This window comes from Vicia villosa, linkage group LG4 (genome assembly GCF_029867415.1).
Source record: "Vicia villosa cultivar HV-30 ecotype Madison, WI linkage group LG4, Vvil1.0, whole genome shotgun sequence".
Lineage (NCBI taxonomy): Eukaryota > Viridiplantae > Streptophyta > Magnoliopsida > Fabales > Fabaceae > Vicia > Vicia villosa.
Window position 1 is genome coordinate 179,199,819 of NC_081183.1, and position 19,171 is coordinate 179,218,989.

The following is a 19,171-nucleotide window of genomic DNA, read 5'->3' on the forward strand; positions in this document are numbered from 1 at the left end:
GTAGCATTGTAGGCACAATCCAACCAAGATAAGAAATGGAAAAGTATAATGGAATGACAATAAAGGTAGAGGTGGTCACAACAACTCAAATGATAGAAACTATCAACAAGAAGCCAGTTAATCAAATCATTAAAAAAATGTGAAAATCAAGGTAGACATATAGGTGGTGGTAGCAATAGAGGTAGATGAGGAATAAAAAAGTTTGACAAGAGTAGCATTCAATGTTATAACTGCAAAAGAATATGGTCACTTTGCTAATGAATGGTATGCAAACAGTAAGAATAAAAAAGATGAAGCAAACCTGGAAAAGTAAGAAGATGAGGATGTGTTGATGATGGTAATAAAAACAGGAAGAAGAAAAAATATACAAACCATTGGTATTTGGATTCAGGATGTTCATCACACATGACTGGTAAAAAAGACTAGTTTGTCAACATCAGTCATTCCATGAAAAATAAAGTGAAGTTTGCAAATGATTTCACATTGACAATATAAGGCATTAGTGACGTCTTGAGGAAAGATGGCAAAAAGTCATTGATCTCAAATGTGATATACATTCTAGGTATGAAAAGTAACTTACTCAACATTTGACAATTGATTGAGAAGAATTATAAGGTGTTGACATAAGACAATTGATTGAGAAGAATTATAAGGTGTTGACTTAAGTGTAAGATTGATCTTGAAAACACCCATGTCACAAAATAAGGCATTCAAGATTGAACTCGATGTGTTGGAGAATAAGTGCCTATAAATTGCAACTAGCATGGATGTGTGACTATAGATGGCATTATAGACCTAGCCATCTCAACTTTAGAGATATCACTCACCTGAAAAAGCAAAACATGGTTTCAGGGTTACATGAAATTCAGATTCCTAGTGAAGTATGTGAAGACTGTGTATAAGCCAATTAACACAATAATAGATTCAACAAGCCACTCTTACATACATCTTGAACAGGTGTCTAAACAAGATGTTAGAGGGAATCACACTAGAAGAATGTTTGTCTTGTGTCAAATCAAGCTTGAGTCAATTAAATGTGTTTGGGTCTATTGCACATAGACATGTGTCAAACCGATTAAGGAGGAAGCTTGATGACAAATCAAACCAAATGAATTGGATTGGTTATCACTCAATTGGTGGTTACAAATTGTTTGATCTTATGGATAGGCAAATAGTAATCAGTAGATATGTGGTTATTGATGAGCTAAAGGAATGGCATTGTAGAAATAGTACTAAGAAGGATTCAGTAAGGATTATGTATGAAGAATCAAGTAGTGAAGCTAAAGTGCATCCCCAAGCCAATACTAACTGGCCTCAAAGAGCTAGAAATATGCCATCCATATTGCAAGATTGTGTAGTCTCATCAGATGATATGGTCAATGATGAAGGTAAGTTGGTACACTATACATGTTGTGCAAACATTGAGCTAGTGAGAAGCCTCACATGTTTTAATAAAATTTCTAAAAAAAGGTTTTTTGGGCCTACCTAGTTGATTAGGGGAATGTCTATTTGATTAGGAGAATTTTTACAACTATCTAATTGATTAGATTTTTGACCAAATCGGTTAGATGATGCCTACTTGAGTCCATAATCGATTATTACGATATCTCAATAATTGGTTATGATTTTATATCTAAACCTTTCATTTTGGACATCAATAATCAATTATTTGAGGTGGTTAATCAATTAGATGAATTTAAAAACTCATGGATTATTTCCAAATTTATACCACGTCTTGGCCTATAAATAGAGAGCTTCTCTATCATTTTTTCACATCCATAAAATATGAAAAACTTCACTTTTCACTTTACTCATCTCCTCTTTAAGTCTTTTATATTTTCTCGCATATTTTAGCCACGGTGCTTTGAGAAAGCTCTTGAGTCTAGTGAGGAATTTTGTTATGGGTAGGGCATTATTGTAAATTTATCAAGAGAAGAATTTTGTCTTGAGTAAATAATTCTTCCTTAGGAAGTTATCATTTTGGTTGAGAGCTTAACCATTGAAAAATCTCTTTGTTGTATTTGGGGGATTTGTTTAAGTCTTCATTTGGTTCATGAGCTCCACCATTGTAAAAGCTCTCTTTTGGTTTGTGGAAATCATCTAGTGAAAATCTTCACAATGGTTCTTAAGCTCATCTAGTTAAAAGCTCTATCGGTTCGAGATTAGCACGAGTTTAAATCTCAATTAGTCTCTAAGTTCAGCCTAGTATAAAAGCTCGGTAGGTTCGAGATAAGCCTGGTAAAAACCTCGGTTTGGTTCATGGCCAGCCTCTGTAAAACCCTGATTTGGTTCGGATGATAGCCAACTGAAAACTCTATTTGATTTTCGATTAGCCTATGCAAAACCTCTCTCTTATGTGTGAAGACTAACCACTTCAACCTTGTTTATTGTTTGGTTTGAAGAATCACTACTTCAAGCTCAATTCGTTATTTGGTTGGAAGTTAACCTAAAAATTTCATTTCCTTGTATAGGGGGATTAGTGGGCTTAACCTTCTAAAAGCTCTCAAGCAATAGTAGATATTCTCAAGGACAATTCTAGAGGAGAGGAGTATGTCACCTCATTAGACCGAACCTCTATAATTTTGTGATGTTATTTTCTCTTCAATTATCTCTTTTATTTTTCACTTAATTTCTTTACTTTAAATTTTTGCTGCATACTCGTTCAAATGTTTTCAAACTCTGATTTTGAAAATGATTTTAGTTTTAATCAACAATTTTCAAACCTCCACTATTCACCCTCTTTCTCTCTTGCGTATGGAGTCACATGTCCAACACTTTTGTGAATGCTCCTTTGGATGAAGAAGTGTATTTGTCACAACCATTTGGTTTTGAGAAAGAAGGCCAAGATAATAAAGTGTACAAAATGCATAAGGCATTGTATGAACTTAAACAAGCTCCAAGATATTATAATAAGAAGATTGGTGGTTTCTTAAAAGAGGCGATATTCATTAATTGAGCATTTGATCAAGGAGTGTATTTCAGAAGGAGTAGAAATAATGAGATGATAATCATATGCCTCTATGTAGATAACTTGCTAATCACAGGTAGTTGTGAAAAAGAAAATTGAAGATTTCAAATTGAACCTAATTAAGGAATTTTAGATGAGTGATCTTAGAAACATCTCATATTTCCTTGGAATTGAGTTTTACAAATGTAGTAGGGGATTGTTGATGCATCAAATAATATGTGAAAGTGAGATACTCGAAAGATTTGAGATGGAGCGCTCCAATTTTTCATCAAGACTAATTGAGCCAAGAATGCAATTGACAAAGGACTTAGATGAAGGTGACATTGATTAACTTAATATAGAAGGCTCATTAGATCGTTGAGGTATCTTTGTCACACAAGATCTGATCTTGCATAAAGTGTAGGTATGGTAAGTAGATTTATGCAAAAGCCAAAATTGTCACACCTAGAAGCCACTAAGAGGATACTAAGGTATATTATAAGCACATTGGATTATGGTATATTGTTTCCAACATCAGAGAAAGGAAGGGAGTGAAAGTTTGTGGGATATACTGATTCTAGTTAATATGCACTACGCCATAAAAGACCTACGACAGCCCTTTTTTTGGGCTTTAAAAGCGCTGTTGTAGGTGGCGCTGCTATAGGTTTTAGCAGCGCTTTTGGTTTAGGCAAAAGCGCTAGCGTAGGTAGGCCTAAGGCAGCGCTTTTTCTTAAAAAGCGTTTTCATATATTGGCATAAGGCAGCGCTTTTTCTTAAAAAGCGCTTTCATATATAGGCCTAAGGCAGCGCTTTTTCATAAAAAGCGCTTTCGTTGGTGTTTTTAATAAACCTATTATTTTTATAATTTCTAATATTTTGACATATCTCAAATTCTCACTAATATTTTGAGAAATACATTTATTATATTAAACAAATAAAAATTTTAAAAAAATACATTTAATATGAAACATTTTATGAATTAGTATTGCATATGTTTATTATCAAAATACAAATAAAACGTCACGAATTTTATAAGTGCTCTAGAAGCTAAGTCTACAATCAAATTCTCAAAACACAAAATACAATATATATATATATATATATTGATTTGCTCCTTAAGAAAACTAGTTCTCTCCAGCCGAACGTGACTCCTCGATGGCCATAATTGACTTTCCAACAATGCACAAATCAACTTCTAAAGCTTTTAGGGCATCATCCTTTTCAACTTCAGGATCCATTTTTAGTTTCTTGTTCTTGGATGTGTCAAGTATCTCATCCTCTTGTAAATCTCTCTTTTTGCGGTTATTATCAACTCCTATTTTCCGAACATATACACCGGCATTTGTACCCGGACATTTTACAAGTTTTTGTGGACGCCCATTTGAATCCTAACATAAAGTAATACACATCACTGACTGGTATGAGATTGATCAAACGGGGACGCATCATACTTTTAATAAAGTGATATAAAACTACGACATCAAGGATGAGTTGTTTTACCATCAGATTTTGGGAAGAGATTTACATAGATGTATAAACATTTAAACATCTATATTAGAAAAAATGAAGGTAAGTATTTCGGTAGCGAGTGGAATCCATGGTTATGTATTTCTTTCCCTAAGCTAACCAACAAACAAACTCGGTAATACAAAGTAGCATCAATAAATATTGGTGTATAGTATATGTACCTTTTCTTGGCTGCCTTGGACATTCTCATATGCCTCATGTGCCTCTCTTTCGTTCTTAAAGATAGCTAAGGAAGAATACTTGTCTACTAGGTGTCTTCTTGCTTTGGCTTCCGGCTCCATTCTGTGTAATTAATCACCACCCATCAGTTCCAAAATCTCCTCCCACATACCTTCAGAAGACTCTGTCATAGCCTCATACAGCAAACTTGAGCTACATGCAGCAACATGCCAATACTCTGACTCAATCTCATCTCTTAACTGATCTATTTTCCATCCAGCATAACCAATAAAGAAACTAAAATCATGAGGCTTGATAATCCCTTTCTTCACAAGCCTTGATGCATCATCCAAAATGTTTCGAGCTCCAAAATATAGTCCAGGGACTACCTCTTCAAGTCCTGGAACCTTCAACTTCTCCCCGTATTTTAGCAAAAACATGCTTGCCTCAAGAGGTCCACTAAAATGCAGAGAACAGTCGAAAAAGGAGGATGTTAAATCCTGATTTGTAGGTCTTATGTTTTTAATCTTTTGTGAAGAGGGCGGTTGATGACAATTCCAAAATGCCCTTTTTAGGACTGTCTGTTCACAGTGGTTGGTATTTTGTGAATAAGCAGCTTCGATGTAGCAACCTGCCCTAAAATTAAAGGTTTTTAGAGTCACCACCTATTCTGAAGGGCGAATAGGAAACCCTACGCAGTTAAGAGATTCGGGGTAAGTTATTATAATCAGGTCGAGGGAAGGTGTTAGGCACCCTCAACCCTTTCCTATTAGCTTTGAATCTAAGGGTCAAGTTTTATCGCTAAAAGTTAAGGTTAATAGCTAAGGAATGGAATAGGGGGAAAATTGAGATTTTAGGGAAGGGGACTCGCCTTGGTTATCCAAGTGCCTACATATCTCCTTATGGAGAATCAGAGTCAACGTAGTTCGGGCACAGGGTTGTACGCCTTTGAATTGGTATGAGGTTGTTCGGAGGCTTTTTTTGAATGGCCTAGGATAAAAATCCGTAGTGTCGTGGTTTAGTGTGTTTTGAATACTTGGGCGTACAACCCTGATTTGATATGTCACCGTTAGATGCGATGATCAATAGATTTGATCAGTATAGCTAACGGATTAATGGGGCATTGCTGGTGTTAAGTGCCAAATTGTAGTTATTTTGTGTATGTAAATAGTGGCACTTATCAATGCTTTTTGTTAATACCGTTTGAATAATTCCCCGTTTTTGTGTAAATACGTATACTTTGTGAATAGATGTATTTTCATACACTTTTATACCGTTTGATAGTTTTGTTGTATTTTTGTAGGTATTCTTGCGTTTTCGGAGCCTGGAGGAATAAAGTGTCGAAGACACGGCTGCGAGAGCAAAGAGGAAATAATTCTGCTGTTCTGGTGCAGGGCGCTTCGCGCGCTGTAGGGCGCGTCGCGCCCTCTTTGAGTTTGAAGAACATAAGCTGGCAGAAGTTAGGGCGCGTCGCGCCGGATTAGGGCGCGTCGCGCTCTAGGGCGGTTTGGTAAATTTATACAGGGCGCGTCGCACTGAAGTAGGGCGCGTCGCGCCCACTGCGAAACTCAGTTTTGTATAAATAGTTAATAACAGATTTTTTAGGTTTTTTATCACCTCTTCTTGACAAGTTGAGCTCTGATCCTTTTTTGGTAGTTTAGAGGCTTAGGAAACACCATTGGGTGCGACGTCATGTGGATTGATCATGGATCTGACTCGATTTCATTGTACCGGTGAGATCTTTCCGGTTCATCTTCTCTCTTCCCTTTGTTTCATTCCAATGGTGGGTGTTGTATGTATGTTTCTACTCTTATTGTATGTATATTTGTGGATCTTGGGATCGTTTATATATTCACTTACAAATCATCATTGTTGTTGTTCTTGATCTTTTTGCTTAAATGCTCTGGATTTGTGTTGTTGCAGACATGGACACCATAGATCTTGATTAGGAATGATAACTGTTAGTTTCTGGGTTGCAGACATGGATTTAGGACTAACAATCGTAGTGGGTATCGAGTTTAATGCCTCCGTGTTGTTTGTGTCGGTGGAGAAATCGCTGATGTGAATAGTATGGTTGAGCTTTCGTCGGTGTTGCAGACATGGGCACCGATGTAGCATCTCGAGTGATGCCCGGTGATGTTGATGCGTATTGTGAGTGTCGAGCGATAGATCTTCAGATTTAAGTATTCGATGGGTAGAAAGAAATGCAATTCCATAACTATTTCTCTTAGGCTATTGAGATTGTTTATCTGCTTTTATTTACTTTTCCCGCATTTACCTTTCCGCACCCAATTCATGAAACTTAGAACGCGAGATAGTCGAACGGCAGTTCTTCTCACCGATCTCTGTGGACACGATAATTCCCGGATGAATACTTCCAAATCTTTTGTTGCTTGCCGCTTTACCGCTTCAACAAAATGGCGCCGTTGCCGGGGATTGGTTGAGATTAACCGCATTGCGATGGTTTTATGTTTTAAGTTTCGTATAGTTTTGATTAAGTGTTTGGGCAGGTCATTTTCTTTAGGTTGCGTTTGAGGCGAAAGCATTGGCGTACCGCGAGGAAGTTTCTTACCATTCACGAAACAATAAAGGCGTCGAGCTAACGACGTTAAACGAGCGCTTGTTGGGAGGCACCCCAACGGTTTTATTTTTCTGTTTTTCTGTAATTGAGTTGTGTAGGTGTTAAGTGGTGGCTCACTGAAAAATCTGTCTTTTTAGACTGGTCTGGTTTTTCTGGTGTAGCGCGCGTCGCGCGCTTATGGGTGCGTCGCGCGCTGGGTTGCTTTTGGCCAGTGACCTCTTTTTAACGGGTCACTCGGCTCGCCTTTTTCCCACTTACACTAAGGCTTTATAGTATAGTATTTTATCGATTTATTTTTAATTCTTTTGTTTGTGTTTAGTTTCAAATTTTGGCCCGATTACTTGGAGTCGCATTTAGTAATTCTTCGATTTTGATTGATTCAACAAGCCGGTTGTGCGGTAATGATCGATCGAATTTGTACATTGCAAGGTACTCGTTTATCGCTTTCTATAGCATAGCATGTTTAGGAGACTTTTCATTTGTACAATTTTCATACTATTCATTCTTTTTGCATAACTTGCTCATGACTTGAATCACAATTAGTTTCCCCTTTTTACCATAAATGTGAGGTGGCTTTCCATTGTGTATATATGCGAGAGACCGGTATTTCTTGTTCTAACTGGATATTATTATGTTTAATCTTTAGTTTGTATTGATTTTGTGAATGCACGAAAGTGATCAAGGCACTTGTTTGATTTTGAGCACAACTACCATAAGCCAAATGTCATTTTACCTTGTGAGTGTGTGACCATTCGTACCCCCTTTGAGCCTTTTTGTCATTGTCCATTTTGTTTTTGAACTTGAGACATAGTTCACTCTTTTTGATGGATTTTGATTATCTTTGTTTTCTTGACCTTAACTATGATGTTTAGATGGATTTTTACCTTGCCTTAGAAAGTAGGGAGTATTCACTTTATGTTATGGTTGAATTCAAGTTGGGGAGAGTGTGTTTTCCTCTTTATGATGTGATTGATGTGAGGTTAAGAAAAGAAAAAGAAAAAGAAAAAAAAAAGTGAGAAAGAAAGAAAAGAAAAAGAAAGAAAAAAAGAGAAAAGCTTGAAAAAGAAAAGAACAAAAAGAGTTTTGAATAAGAGTGTGCTAATAAGTTTTGTGTTTGGTGTGAAATTTGTGATGAAGAGAAAAGTTGGATTGAAATTGTATTGTTTGAAACTTCGTGGAAGTAATTACTCCCTTAGGTTTAGGCAAGTTTTTGTTTCGATTAGCTTTAGGACTTATCACTTGTTTGTTAACCGAGCCACATTACAACCTTGAAAGCCCTTGTGATTCGTGTCGTTGCATTTTCAATACTATTTTTAGATGAACGCATAATTTTGTCTATTGTTTGCAAGATTGTTGGGTGTGTGTTCAAAGTCCTCACCTTTCTGTGTTTTTCATCTACCGATGAGTTTTTGCTAGGCGTGATTCATTATTGAGCTTGTTTTGTTTTAGGATGTTTTGTATGAATTTTTGTACTTAGGATTCGTTTCGTTTTCATGTTGTCGTTGTAGGATAGTGGTAAGTATTTACTTTGTTCGTACGTTTTTGTTTGAACCGTACAATTGTTTCGTTTTTCTAAACTTTGTTGATTCTTGATTCTTTGGATTTTTACTTTTGCGATTTGAGTGTTTAGCCCTGTTTGAGGACAAACAGATTCTAGTTGGGGAGAGTTGTTAAGTGCCAAATTGTAGTTATTTTGTGTATGTAAATAGTGGCACTTATCAATGCTTTTTGTTAATACCGTTTGAATAATTCCCCGTTTTTGTGTAAATACGTATACTTTGTGAATAGATGTATTTTCATACACTTTTATACCGTTTGATAGTTTTGTTGTATTTTTGTAGGTATTCTTGCGTTTTTGGAGCCTGGAGGAATAAAGTGTCGAAGACACGGCTGCGAGAGCAAAGAGGAAATAATTCTGCTGTTCTGGTGCAGGGCGCTTCGCGCGCTGTAGGGCGCGTCGCGCCCTCTTTGAGTTTGAAGAACATAAGCTGGCAGAAGTTAGGGCGCGTCGCGCCGGATTAGGGCGCGTCGCGCTCTAGGGCGGTTTGGTAAATTTATACAGGGCGCGTCGCACTGAAGTAGGGCGCGTCGCGCCCACTGCGAAACTCAGTTTTGTATAAATAGTTAATAACAGATTTTTTAGGTTTTTTATCACCTCTTCTTGACAAGTTGAGCTCTGATCCTTTTTTGGTAGTTTAGAGGCTTAGGAAACACCATTGGGTGCGACGTCATGTGGATTGATCATGGATCTGACTCGATTTCATGGTACCGGTGAGATCTTTCCGGTTCATCTTCTCTCTTCCCTTTGTTTCATTCCAATGGTGGGTGTTGTATGTATGTTTCTACTCTTATTGTATGTATATTTGTGGATCTTGGGATCGTTTATATATTCGCTTTACAAATCATCATTGTTGTTGTTCTTAATCTTTTTGCTTAAATGCTCTGGATTTGTGTTGTTGCAGACATGGACACCATAGATCTTGATTAGGAATGATAACTGTTAGTTTCTGGGTTGCAGACATGGATTTAGGACTAACAATCGTAGTGGGTATCGAGTTTAATGCCTCCGTGTTGTTTGTGTCGGTGGAGAAATCGCTGATGTGAATAGTATGGTTGAGCTTTCGTCGGTGTTGCAGACATGGGCACCGATGTAGCATCTCGAGTGATGCCCGGTGATGTTGATGCGTATTGTGAGTGTCGAGCGATAGATCTTCAGATTTAAGTATTCGACGGGTAGAACGAAATGCAATTCCATAACTATTTCTCTTAGGCTATTGAGATTGTTTATCTGCTTTTATTTACTTTTCCCGCATTTACCTTTCCGCACCCAATTCATGAAACTTAGAACGCGAGATAGTCGAACGGCAGTTCTTCTCACCGATCTCTGTGGACACGATAATTCCCGGATGAATACTTCCAAATCTTTTGTTGCTTGCCGCTTTACCGCCACAACAGCTGGTTACTCTGATCGATAGATTCGATCGTCGCGGGCAGCAAATTAAATGTATTTTAGGTTTTTATATATTTTTATCTCTCGTCTAATGCGACTAATAGATTTAGTCGGGTCGAGGAGAGAATTAAACTTGAATCGATTATATTATTAATAAATAACTTAGAATCAATTGTACTATTAATAAATAAATTAAATGATCAAAAATTATTTCTCGCCTAATGCGACTAATAGGTATAGTCGGTTCGGGGGGAAAATTACATTAAGATCATAAAATGAACAATTAACAATTATTAAAACTATCAAATAAAAATTAACTAGTTTTTATTGGGGTTTTTTTTCCTTTTGCGCAGGGGGTGTAAATTACTCTTGGTGGTAATTATGGGGATGTGCTAATAGTAAGGGCTCAGGCCCAATAGCATTTGGGATCCGCTGAGATCCTGTGTGACGCAGGCGCACATGTTATCGTGTGTTATTGGGTGGGAGACGTTAGATCTGACTCTAAGATGATCATATGGCCTGCATGTCTTACTACTTTAGGGCGCACGGTAAGAGGATGGCATGAGATCATAGTCTCATTGCCTGCCAAGTGGCTATCGTGAAGCCACTTGGCGTTGATCCAACGCTGGTGGAGGGTTAACCCAAAAAAAAAAACCCATATTTTCTTTCATTTCCTCCGATCTCGCTCTCTCTCCTCTCTTGCTTTTCTCTCATCTCTCCTTTCTTATCTTTGACAAAACCCAGAACACCACCCCACATACCACCGTGAACCACCGTGAGACTCACCGTAGAATCCAGTTTCCGATGAACATTCATCGGAAAATTCAAGTCTAAGCCCAGTTCCCTTTCAATCCGAACCCAGATGAAGTTAGATCTTCATCTTCAACCTGCTGTTACCTACCCTTCACCCTAAGAACCCTAACCTTCGCCTTTAGAACCCTAAAATTTCCAGAAAACCAACCAAACACAATCACATGTAATCGGTACAAGATCCTAAGCTAAGTAATTTTGCGTTTACCTTTTGGCCTTGAAGGTTGGATTGCGTAAACTCCTTGCTAACTCTTTTCCTCCTTCTTTAATTTCGCAGGTGACAATTGAAGCTCGAAGGTCTTCGAACTCGTTCGCAGCGGCCAAGCTTCTCCTCCCCCCCTCCAAAATCCCCTTTCATCTACTGTTTCCTCTCAGATTTATAGTATTAGGGTTTGATTTAGATTTAGGAAAACTTAGATTAGATTCAATTAGGTTTTAGATTTGATTTGTATTTTACGATTCTGAGATTTGATTGTTGTAAATTCCTTGATTCAGATTTTTTAATGAAAGTATTATCATGTTAAGTTTTGATTCTGTTCGTCATTGATTCAAATTTGTTCACGGAAGATTTGATTAGGTTTGTGGATCTGATTCTGGGCTCGGGCTTAGTTTTGCAAGATTAGGGTTTTGTTGTTGTTGCAGCGGCGCCGCAGGCTGGGGGAGAAGGTGAACAGTGGCCGGGTCGGTTCTGACCCAGTCCACTCCTTGACTGTCTGCACCGAACCGGCCCAAGTCACCCTTGGCCCATTCCCTGTTATGTTTTGGCCCAAAATGCCAATTAGTCTTAATTAACTTAAAAAAATCCTAATAAGAAATTACCAATTAGATTAATAAAGCTTAATATAATATTAATTAATAATAATACTTAAGATAATACCAATATTATCTAAAATATTAATAGTAATTACATTAATTAAATCAATACTAATATACTAATATACTAATAATTCAAATATTAATTTTAATTAAAAGTTACAATTTATACTAATAATCTTATAGTTATTAAATAATAATATTTGATAAAAATAAATAAAAAGGATAATAAAAAATGGTTAAATGAAACAAATGGGCCCAAAATAAATTGGATCTCAAATTTTGCTATTCACACCTCCATTTTTTTTAATCAATTTATAAGGGCATTTTATAAGAGATTGAGTTTAATAATAGATATATTAAACCCTATGGCCCTTAATTTTTAACACCCTTAATGAATTAAAACAAGAATTACAATGGGTAAATTTTGGGGTATGACATTCGACATCTCACTTTCTGAAACCAAAAATGAGGCAACAGAAAACAATGATGACAGTAGTTACTAACCACCGCGAGTATAAAAACAAGACCTTATTACTGAAAATGTATACAATACACCTATATTGAAGAACAAATTGTGGTTAATTCACACTGCGACGATGTTATGGGAAAAAAAGTAAAATTAATGTTGTCATACAACATATCCTCAATGTCTGAACAAAATTAAACTTCAAAATTGCAATAACAAACCTAAAACACATCAATCTTCGTCATCAATAACCTTTGTGCCCAAACCCTTGAGCTATTCCTTGGGGATTTCAACAACAGTAACAAGAGAGTAGAGCTCTTCCTTCGCATCCTCGTCATCATTTCTCTTGCGAGAAATCCGTACCTTGATTCTTCTAGGGACACTTCTAATTCCCTGGCTCCATATAGCCTTGTTCAACTTGTCGTCAAAACGAACATCATTGGTTCCCATTGCTTTTTGGGCAAACTTCCTTATCTCCTTGATGGCTTTTGGAGCTTTCTTCTTAAATGTGTTGTTTTGCATAATAAAGGAACCAATGACTACTAGAATTTCATAAAGTTAATACAAATAAATAAAACAAATCAAACAACAGCCTAAACTTTCTCACAAGGACATGACATTTCACATGAGTATAGAGGTGAAATAATCATCAAAGCCAAGCGACCAAAATAAACAACAATGGGTTGCAATGGTTACAAAGTTACGTCGAATTCATACAACTTGCAATATTGAATTGAAAACATTACACAAATGAATAGTGAAATTTATGTAGAATCTCATACAGCTAAATAATATAATTTAGAGATCACTAAAATTCAAAGCACAAGGTAAAGTTTATTCCCTATTTTATTGAAAACAAACATGATATTTTTCTAAAAGGGGATCAAAATTAATACCTACTGTTATCATAATCCCTAAAAATTATAGAAAGAGCGGGTGTGAAGAATTACCATTCATGGAGGCGTTTATGGAGGTTAATGGTGTACTCTTTGGTAACCACCTCTTCCTTCCTACCGGCGCCGGTCTTCTCCACCATTTTCACTTGTAACCTAAAATTAAACACAAAAATGATTTACTGTTTTCATATGAGTGATTCGGGAAAATCGGTGAGGTGAATAAGATGATGGTTAACAAAAGAGAGGCAGACACAAAATGAAAGAATGCGATGGAAAATTAGGTTAAATATAAAACCGTGAAACCCTAATTTCTAATGGGCCTAGGGTTCGACTTGATCAAAATGAAATTGAAGAGATAGAAAGAGTTGTTACAGAGAGATGAATGTTACAGAGATATGAAATTGAAATTGAAATTAGGTTAGGTTTTTCTGGGTTTTATGAGATGAGAGAGGTGCGGCGGTTTGAGAAGAGAAGAAGACGAGAGAGTTGAGAAGTGGAGAGGAGAGAGTTTGTACTGTAGGGGACAAAGAAAATCGTGAAAATGAATTAGGGCTTTGGGATGTTTTTTTATTTTTAAAAATACATGGCCTAAGACAGCGCTTTCAGCAAAAGCGCTTTGTAATGGGGGGCCTTTACCAGCGATTTTTAAAAGCGCTTTGAAATGGGGGGGCCTTTACCAGCGCTTTTTCAAAAGCGCTTTCGCAAGGGGACCCTTTACCAGCGCTTTTTTTAAGCGCTTTCTAAAGTTCCCCTACAGCAGCGCTTTTTTTTCTTTGTTTTTTAGATATGTTTTTAGCGAAATCTATAGCAGCGCTTTTGCCTAAAAGCGCTTTCGTAGCTGTGCTGGCAAAACTCAAATTTGGCGTAGTGATGGTGAAGTTAATGACAGAAAATCAACGTCATGTTATGTATTTATGCTAGGTGGTGCACCAATAGCTTGGAGCTCGAAAAAGGAGCCTATAGTGGTTTTGTCGTTGTGTGAAGAAGAATACATTTCAGCATCACATAATGCTTTATCAAGCTATATGGTTGGTGAATTTGATTGATGAAGTTGAAGGAAAATTCCATGGAGTTATAACCATGAAGATTGACAACATATTTTCCATAAATTTGGCCAAGTATCCTGTTGCACATTGAAGGAGAAAGCATATAGAGATGAGGTTCCACTACCTTAGGGTCAAGTCAGAAATGGAAAACTATTTCTAGAGCATTGTAGAAGTGGAGACAAAACTGGAGACATCAAGACTATGGCAATGCAAGTGGAAGTGTTCAACAAACTAAGAAGTTTGATGAGTGTAGAAAGTTTGACCATAATGAATTAGATGGTGACTTAAATGTAATATAATTAATTGTATGTGACTTACTTGGAATACAAGTAATAAGTGGTTAGTGATAAAATTATGTTTTAACAGAATTAACTATGACAGTTTGGGTATATAGTTAGTTAGAGATTTATTAGTTACTTGGAGTGCAAGTAACAACTATATATATATATATATATATATATATATATATATATATATATATATATACTTTTGAATTGGATTCAATCAAGTGTGATATATCTCATTCTCTTGTTTTAAGTATTCATCTTTTCTTCAAATCCATTAAAAAGTGAAAGAGAGAGAGAGAGAGAGAGAGAGAGAGGAGAGAGAGAGAGAGAGAGAGAGAGAGAGAGAGAGAGAGAGAGAGAGAGAGAGAGAGAGAGAGAGAGAGAGAGAGAGAGAGAGAGAGAGAGAGAGAGAGAGAGAGAGAGAGAGAGAGAGAGAGAGAGAGAGAGAGAGAGAGAGAGAGAGAGAGAGAGAGAGAGAGAGAGAGAGAGAGAGAGAGAGAGAGAGAGAGAGAGAGAGAGAGAGAGAGAGAGAGAGGAGAGAGAGAGGAGAGAGAGAGAGAGAGGAGAGAGAGAGAGAGAGCATAGCTAAAGCCAATTATGTGGATCATTGATGTGCATTTAATTATGTGTTCAAGCTTGAGTTTTGTACTGATAATTGGAAGATTTTCTTTAAATCTTAGAGCTCTAGCTACATTTCATTAGGGGTGTTCATGGTTCATGAAGTGCATTTGAACCAAACCATATTTATGGTTCGGTTCAGTTTGCAATAAACCACTTCAATAAAAATCCAATTAACTATTAAAATGGTTTCAATTCAATTTAAAACTAGTTTAAAAACCGATTTATATTTATAAACTAGTTTATAATGAGTTTGTAATGTTAAACCAACTTTATATTTTGAACTTTTTTTTAAACTTATTTTTTTAATTTTATAAAGATTTTAAATTTTTTATATTAAAAATTAATATTTTCAGAATATTTATTTATTAAAAATAAATATTTTTTTTTCAAATTTTTTTTTATTTACAAAAAAACAAAATTCAGATTTTTTTTCAATGCGGGTAAGTATATACCACCTATGAGCTAGCTTTGTGTGTGACTGTGTGTTATGCTGCTATTTTCCATTTATATGTATATAACCGATAAAGTAGATAGTAAAATGTTAAATATTTCCCTAAATAGAAAACTGAATGTTTCATAAAGTAATAAAAAGCTGGAACCGTTTTACGAATTAAAAAAAGTGATTTTAACTTTATATTTGTGAAAATGATTTTTAAGAGTAATTAATAAAAATAAGTAACAAATTATGTGACATTATCACCCATTATTCTTTTGATACATGCATTGGATTGTGTCTCCATCATAATATTAAAATTGATCACCATTTTGAAAGTTTGATCTTTGTGTTTCTTAAGATATACCTAAGTTCTTCGAGAGGAGTCATCAACAATGGTGAAAAAATAATGAAAGCAATCATGTGCCAGGCGTATTGTATTTGCCCCAACAATCACAATGTATCAAATCAAAAGGCTTCTTGGCTATATTAATGCTTTGCATGGAAAGATGTTTACATTGTTTTGATTTGTGACATATGTCACAATAAGCAACATTATTGAAACAAAATTTGCAATTTACTAGTTGTAAATTGTATCTAAGAGCTTGATCTGATAGATATCCTATTGTTGAATGACAAAGGATAGTGGTGTCCCTATATGCAGTAGTAAATATAGCTCCATTCACTTTTCCTTTGAATACATAAACTCCTTTGTGCAAATTACCTAAACCAGTCATCCTCTTCGAAGCTTGGTCATGTATCACACAAGAGTTAGATTGATAATGCACTAAGAAATTCAAATCACATGTCAACTTGGCTATGCTAATCAAATTGTAGATAAAACGAGGTACATGCAAAACATTGATCAATTTAATGTTTTTACCAAGACTTATATCTCCAATTTTATTCACCAAAAGAGTGTTCATAGTGAGTATTGTGATGCATAATGGTTTTTCAAGCCTTCTAATGTCCCTCAAAATGTTGATTAGAGGGGTAACGTGGTGTGACCCACCACTATCCAAGATACACTGAATTTCTACATTACCAGCATAATGTATGGTGACTAAATATGCATTCCATGAAAAGCAAGTACCTTGGTTGTTGTTTCTACATTCTCGTTCTTTGGTTCTTCATTAGCAAGAATCGTGTGTGCTACTGCAACAATTGGTTCTCCACCTTACCTGTTATTTCTTCGATGTGGGCGTCTAGTATCCTAATGCAACAAGTAACCAACAATTTCAAAGCATTTTACTTTGATGTGTGAGATCTATCCACAATGACCATACTCAGGCCTAGATCAATCTCTTCCTTTGCTTATGCTCCCTATTGATGAATAAAAACTAGTTCTTAATTCTTAGATGTTGTTGCTCTTCTCCCTATCTATAGCAAATCGTGCTTCCTCTCTAAATTAAGAATGGTTACTTTGATATGACTGTATTGTTGAGGCTTCCAAGGAAGAGATGAAGCCATTCTTGTTTTTCTGTCTGCTTCAGTTCCTTTGATGTGCCACTAGTGCATTCTGAAAGTGGTTAAAACTCATTTAATTAATTGAAAAGATCTTTTAACATGTAAAAATCTCTCACATTTAAAACGTCTTCCTTTTGCAATATATTGAGATCAACATTTATTTCTTCCTTATTGTTTCTAAATTGTTTATCTATGTATGGAATTTATTTACTAGCGAAATGAACTTCATAAAAAATTAGTACAATAAATTATTTGTTTCTTTAATTCGGCAACCTGCAGCCACCCAATCTTCTCTTGTTCCTTTTCAAATACCATACACACTTGGTGAGGATACCGTATGGTAAAAATTCAACAAGTAGTACGGTTACAAACAGGTGTTTTACGTATATAAAGTATAACTATGAAAAATCATCAACAGAGTTGAGATGGCCGAGTTGGTCTAAGGCGCCAGATTAAGGTTCTGGTCCGAAAGGGCGTGGGTTCAAATCCCACTCTCAACATCAATTTTTTACTTTTTTCTTTTTTATTTGCTTGAAGCACCATGATTGTTTTCTTCTTTTTGTAAGCTATCGGAAAATATAAATTCACCTTAAAATACTAGAAACTCGAGTTATATTAAAATTCTCTATAGTCTTTTATGTGGATTTTTTCAACGATCAGGATTTTGCCGATATATTTCGAGCATTCTAATTGCACCGACAAATTTGTGTGGCCTAGAATCAATATTCCTTTGTATAAATAGGGGCATATGTTATAGAGAAAGACATCTCAAAAAATACATCTTCCTGAACTTCTGATTAAGGCGGAAGTGTATTTCAACGGAAACAACCCTCTGGTTGAATCCAAGCTTCCAGGTGGCGTTGCATCCCTCGCCAACTTGAGAGACAAGCTGAATAAGTTGGTGCTTGATATCGATAACAGAGCGGTGAGAAATATCGAGTTTCACGAAGATTGGATTGATAGTAATGGGAGGGTGAAACACAACCTGATTGAGTTGAATACCGATGAAGATGTCAAGGCCATGTGGAAATCATTTCGCCGTAAGATAGCTAAAGGTCCGATCAAGTTGGATGCGTGAATAACAAGATTCCTCGACGATATAATGATGATGTTGAAATGTTCAAAATCGTATAATAGTACCTAGGTTTTCATATTTAGTGTTTTTAAAAAAAATAAAAAATAAAACATGTATACCTTGCTCTGCCATATACAAAATGCGACATGGTCAGCATATCCTGTGAGCACGGATCTGTCAGTAGGTCTTCCTGGATAGACTCCATCAGTGTGAATTGATGGCTTTGTAGACGCATGTGTCGTGGCGTCTGTATTAGCATGAGACACCTCATCAACCGTCGTAGGAGCCTCCTTAACAACCACCTCTACAACGGGTACCTGCTCCTCTACATCGGGCACCACCACAGCTGCCTCCTCCACAACCGGTACCTCTATAACTGGCTCCTCCACAGTCGGTACAACCACAACTAGCTCCTCCACAGGTGCCTCCTCCGTAGTAGCAACTCTAACAGTCTGGCGTCTGGGTGTGTGGTATTGTGTTTGCTCAGTCTACTGTTACTGGTGAGAGCCGGTCGGAGGATGTCTTCCACCCGGTACCTGGGAAGCCTCTGCCTCATCCCTCCGGGTATGAGCTTCTGCCCTATCAGTTAGTCTGCCTGCAACGGAACTGTCTCTACCTCTAGTCCTCATTGAACAAATAAAAAAGGCAAAAAAAATTAGTTAAAAAATTATCTACTGGAAATTATAAAATTTCTGATATTCTTAAAATATGAACTACCCGAAATTTCGATATCTTTTTAAAAAATTATACTACCGTAAATTTCAAAATATCCTATACAAAATCCTCTAAAATGTATCGAAAATTTTGAAATTTAAGGTACAAAATATCGAAAATTTCTAGAATTTCCGTGAAGTTCTACCGGAAATTTTGTAAAAATATCAAAAATACTTACTATTTGGTGAAATATTTGGTATCATTCCAGAGATTTAAAATTTTTTATGGATTATTTTGTGAAATGATAAATTTTTTAGTTTGAATATTTTGCTTTTCTTATACTTTGAGGAGTGCCAGGTTGGGAAGGTGACAATTTTTTTTTTTTAGGCTGGGAAGGAAAATTATACCTTGTACCCCTGCTTTTATCCCAATACCC

At 36.2% G+C, this 19,171-nt stretch overlaps 1 protein-coding gene, 1 non-coding gene and 1 pseudogene across 3 annotated transcripts; 1 reads left to right on the top strand and 2 right to left on the bottom strand.

The window, feature by feature from the left end:
• Positions 1–4,721: 4,721 nt before the first annotated feature.
• On the bottom strand, positions 4,722–10,980 carry LOC131598409 (uncharacterized; annotated as a pseudogene).
• Positions 10,981–12,437: 1,457 nt separating this feature from the next.
• On the bottom strand, positions 12,438–13,292 carry LOC131600429 (large ribosomal subunit protein eL31-like). Of its 2 annotated transcripts, XM_058872589.1 has the most exons (3): positions 13,207–13,292; positions 12,675–12,767; positions 12,438–12,599 (listed from the first exon to the last, which is right to left on the bottom strand). In XM_058872589.1, exons 1-3 carry the CDS (start codon positions 13,290–13,292, stop codon positions 12,530–12,532), a joined length of 249 nt encoding a protein of 82 aa, XP_058728572.1. In that variant the 3' UTR covers positions 12,438–12,529. The 2 variants fall into 2 exon arrangements, with proteins under 2 accessions (XP_058728572.1, XP_058728571.1); XM_058872588.1 differs by having other exon boundaries at positions 12,438–12,767.
• A 4,133-nt stretch (positions 13,293–17,425) lies between these two features.
• Positions 17,426–17,506, top strand: TRNAL-AAG (transfer RNA leucine (anticodon AAG)). The gene has a single exon. It is a non-coding gene; the product is annotated as a tRNA-Leu (tRNA).
• Positions 17,507–19,171: the final 1,665 nt, after the last annotated feature.

Bases quoted from the DNA above. Each gene is read 5' to 3' on its own strand.
- LOC131600429 (XM_058872588.1), bottom strand. From the start codon at position 13,292: ATGGTGGAGAAGACCGGCGCCGGTAGGAAGGAAGAGGTGGTTACCAAA. The intron at 12,768-13,206 runs GTAATTCTTCAC...TATGCAAAACAA, and splicing joins CATAAACGCCTCCATGAATG to CACATTTAAGAAGAAAGCTC.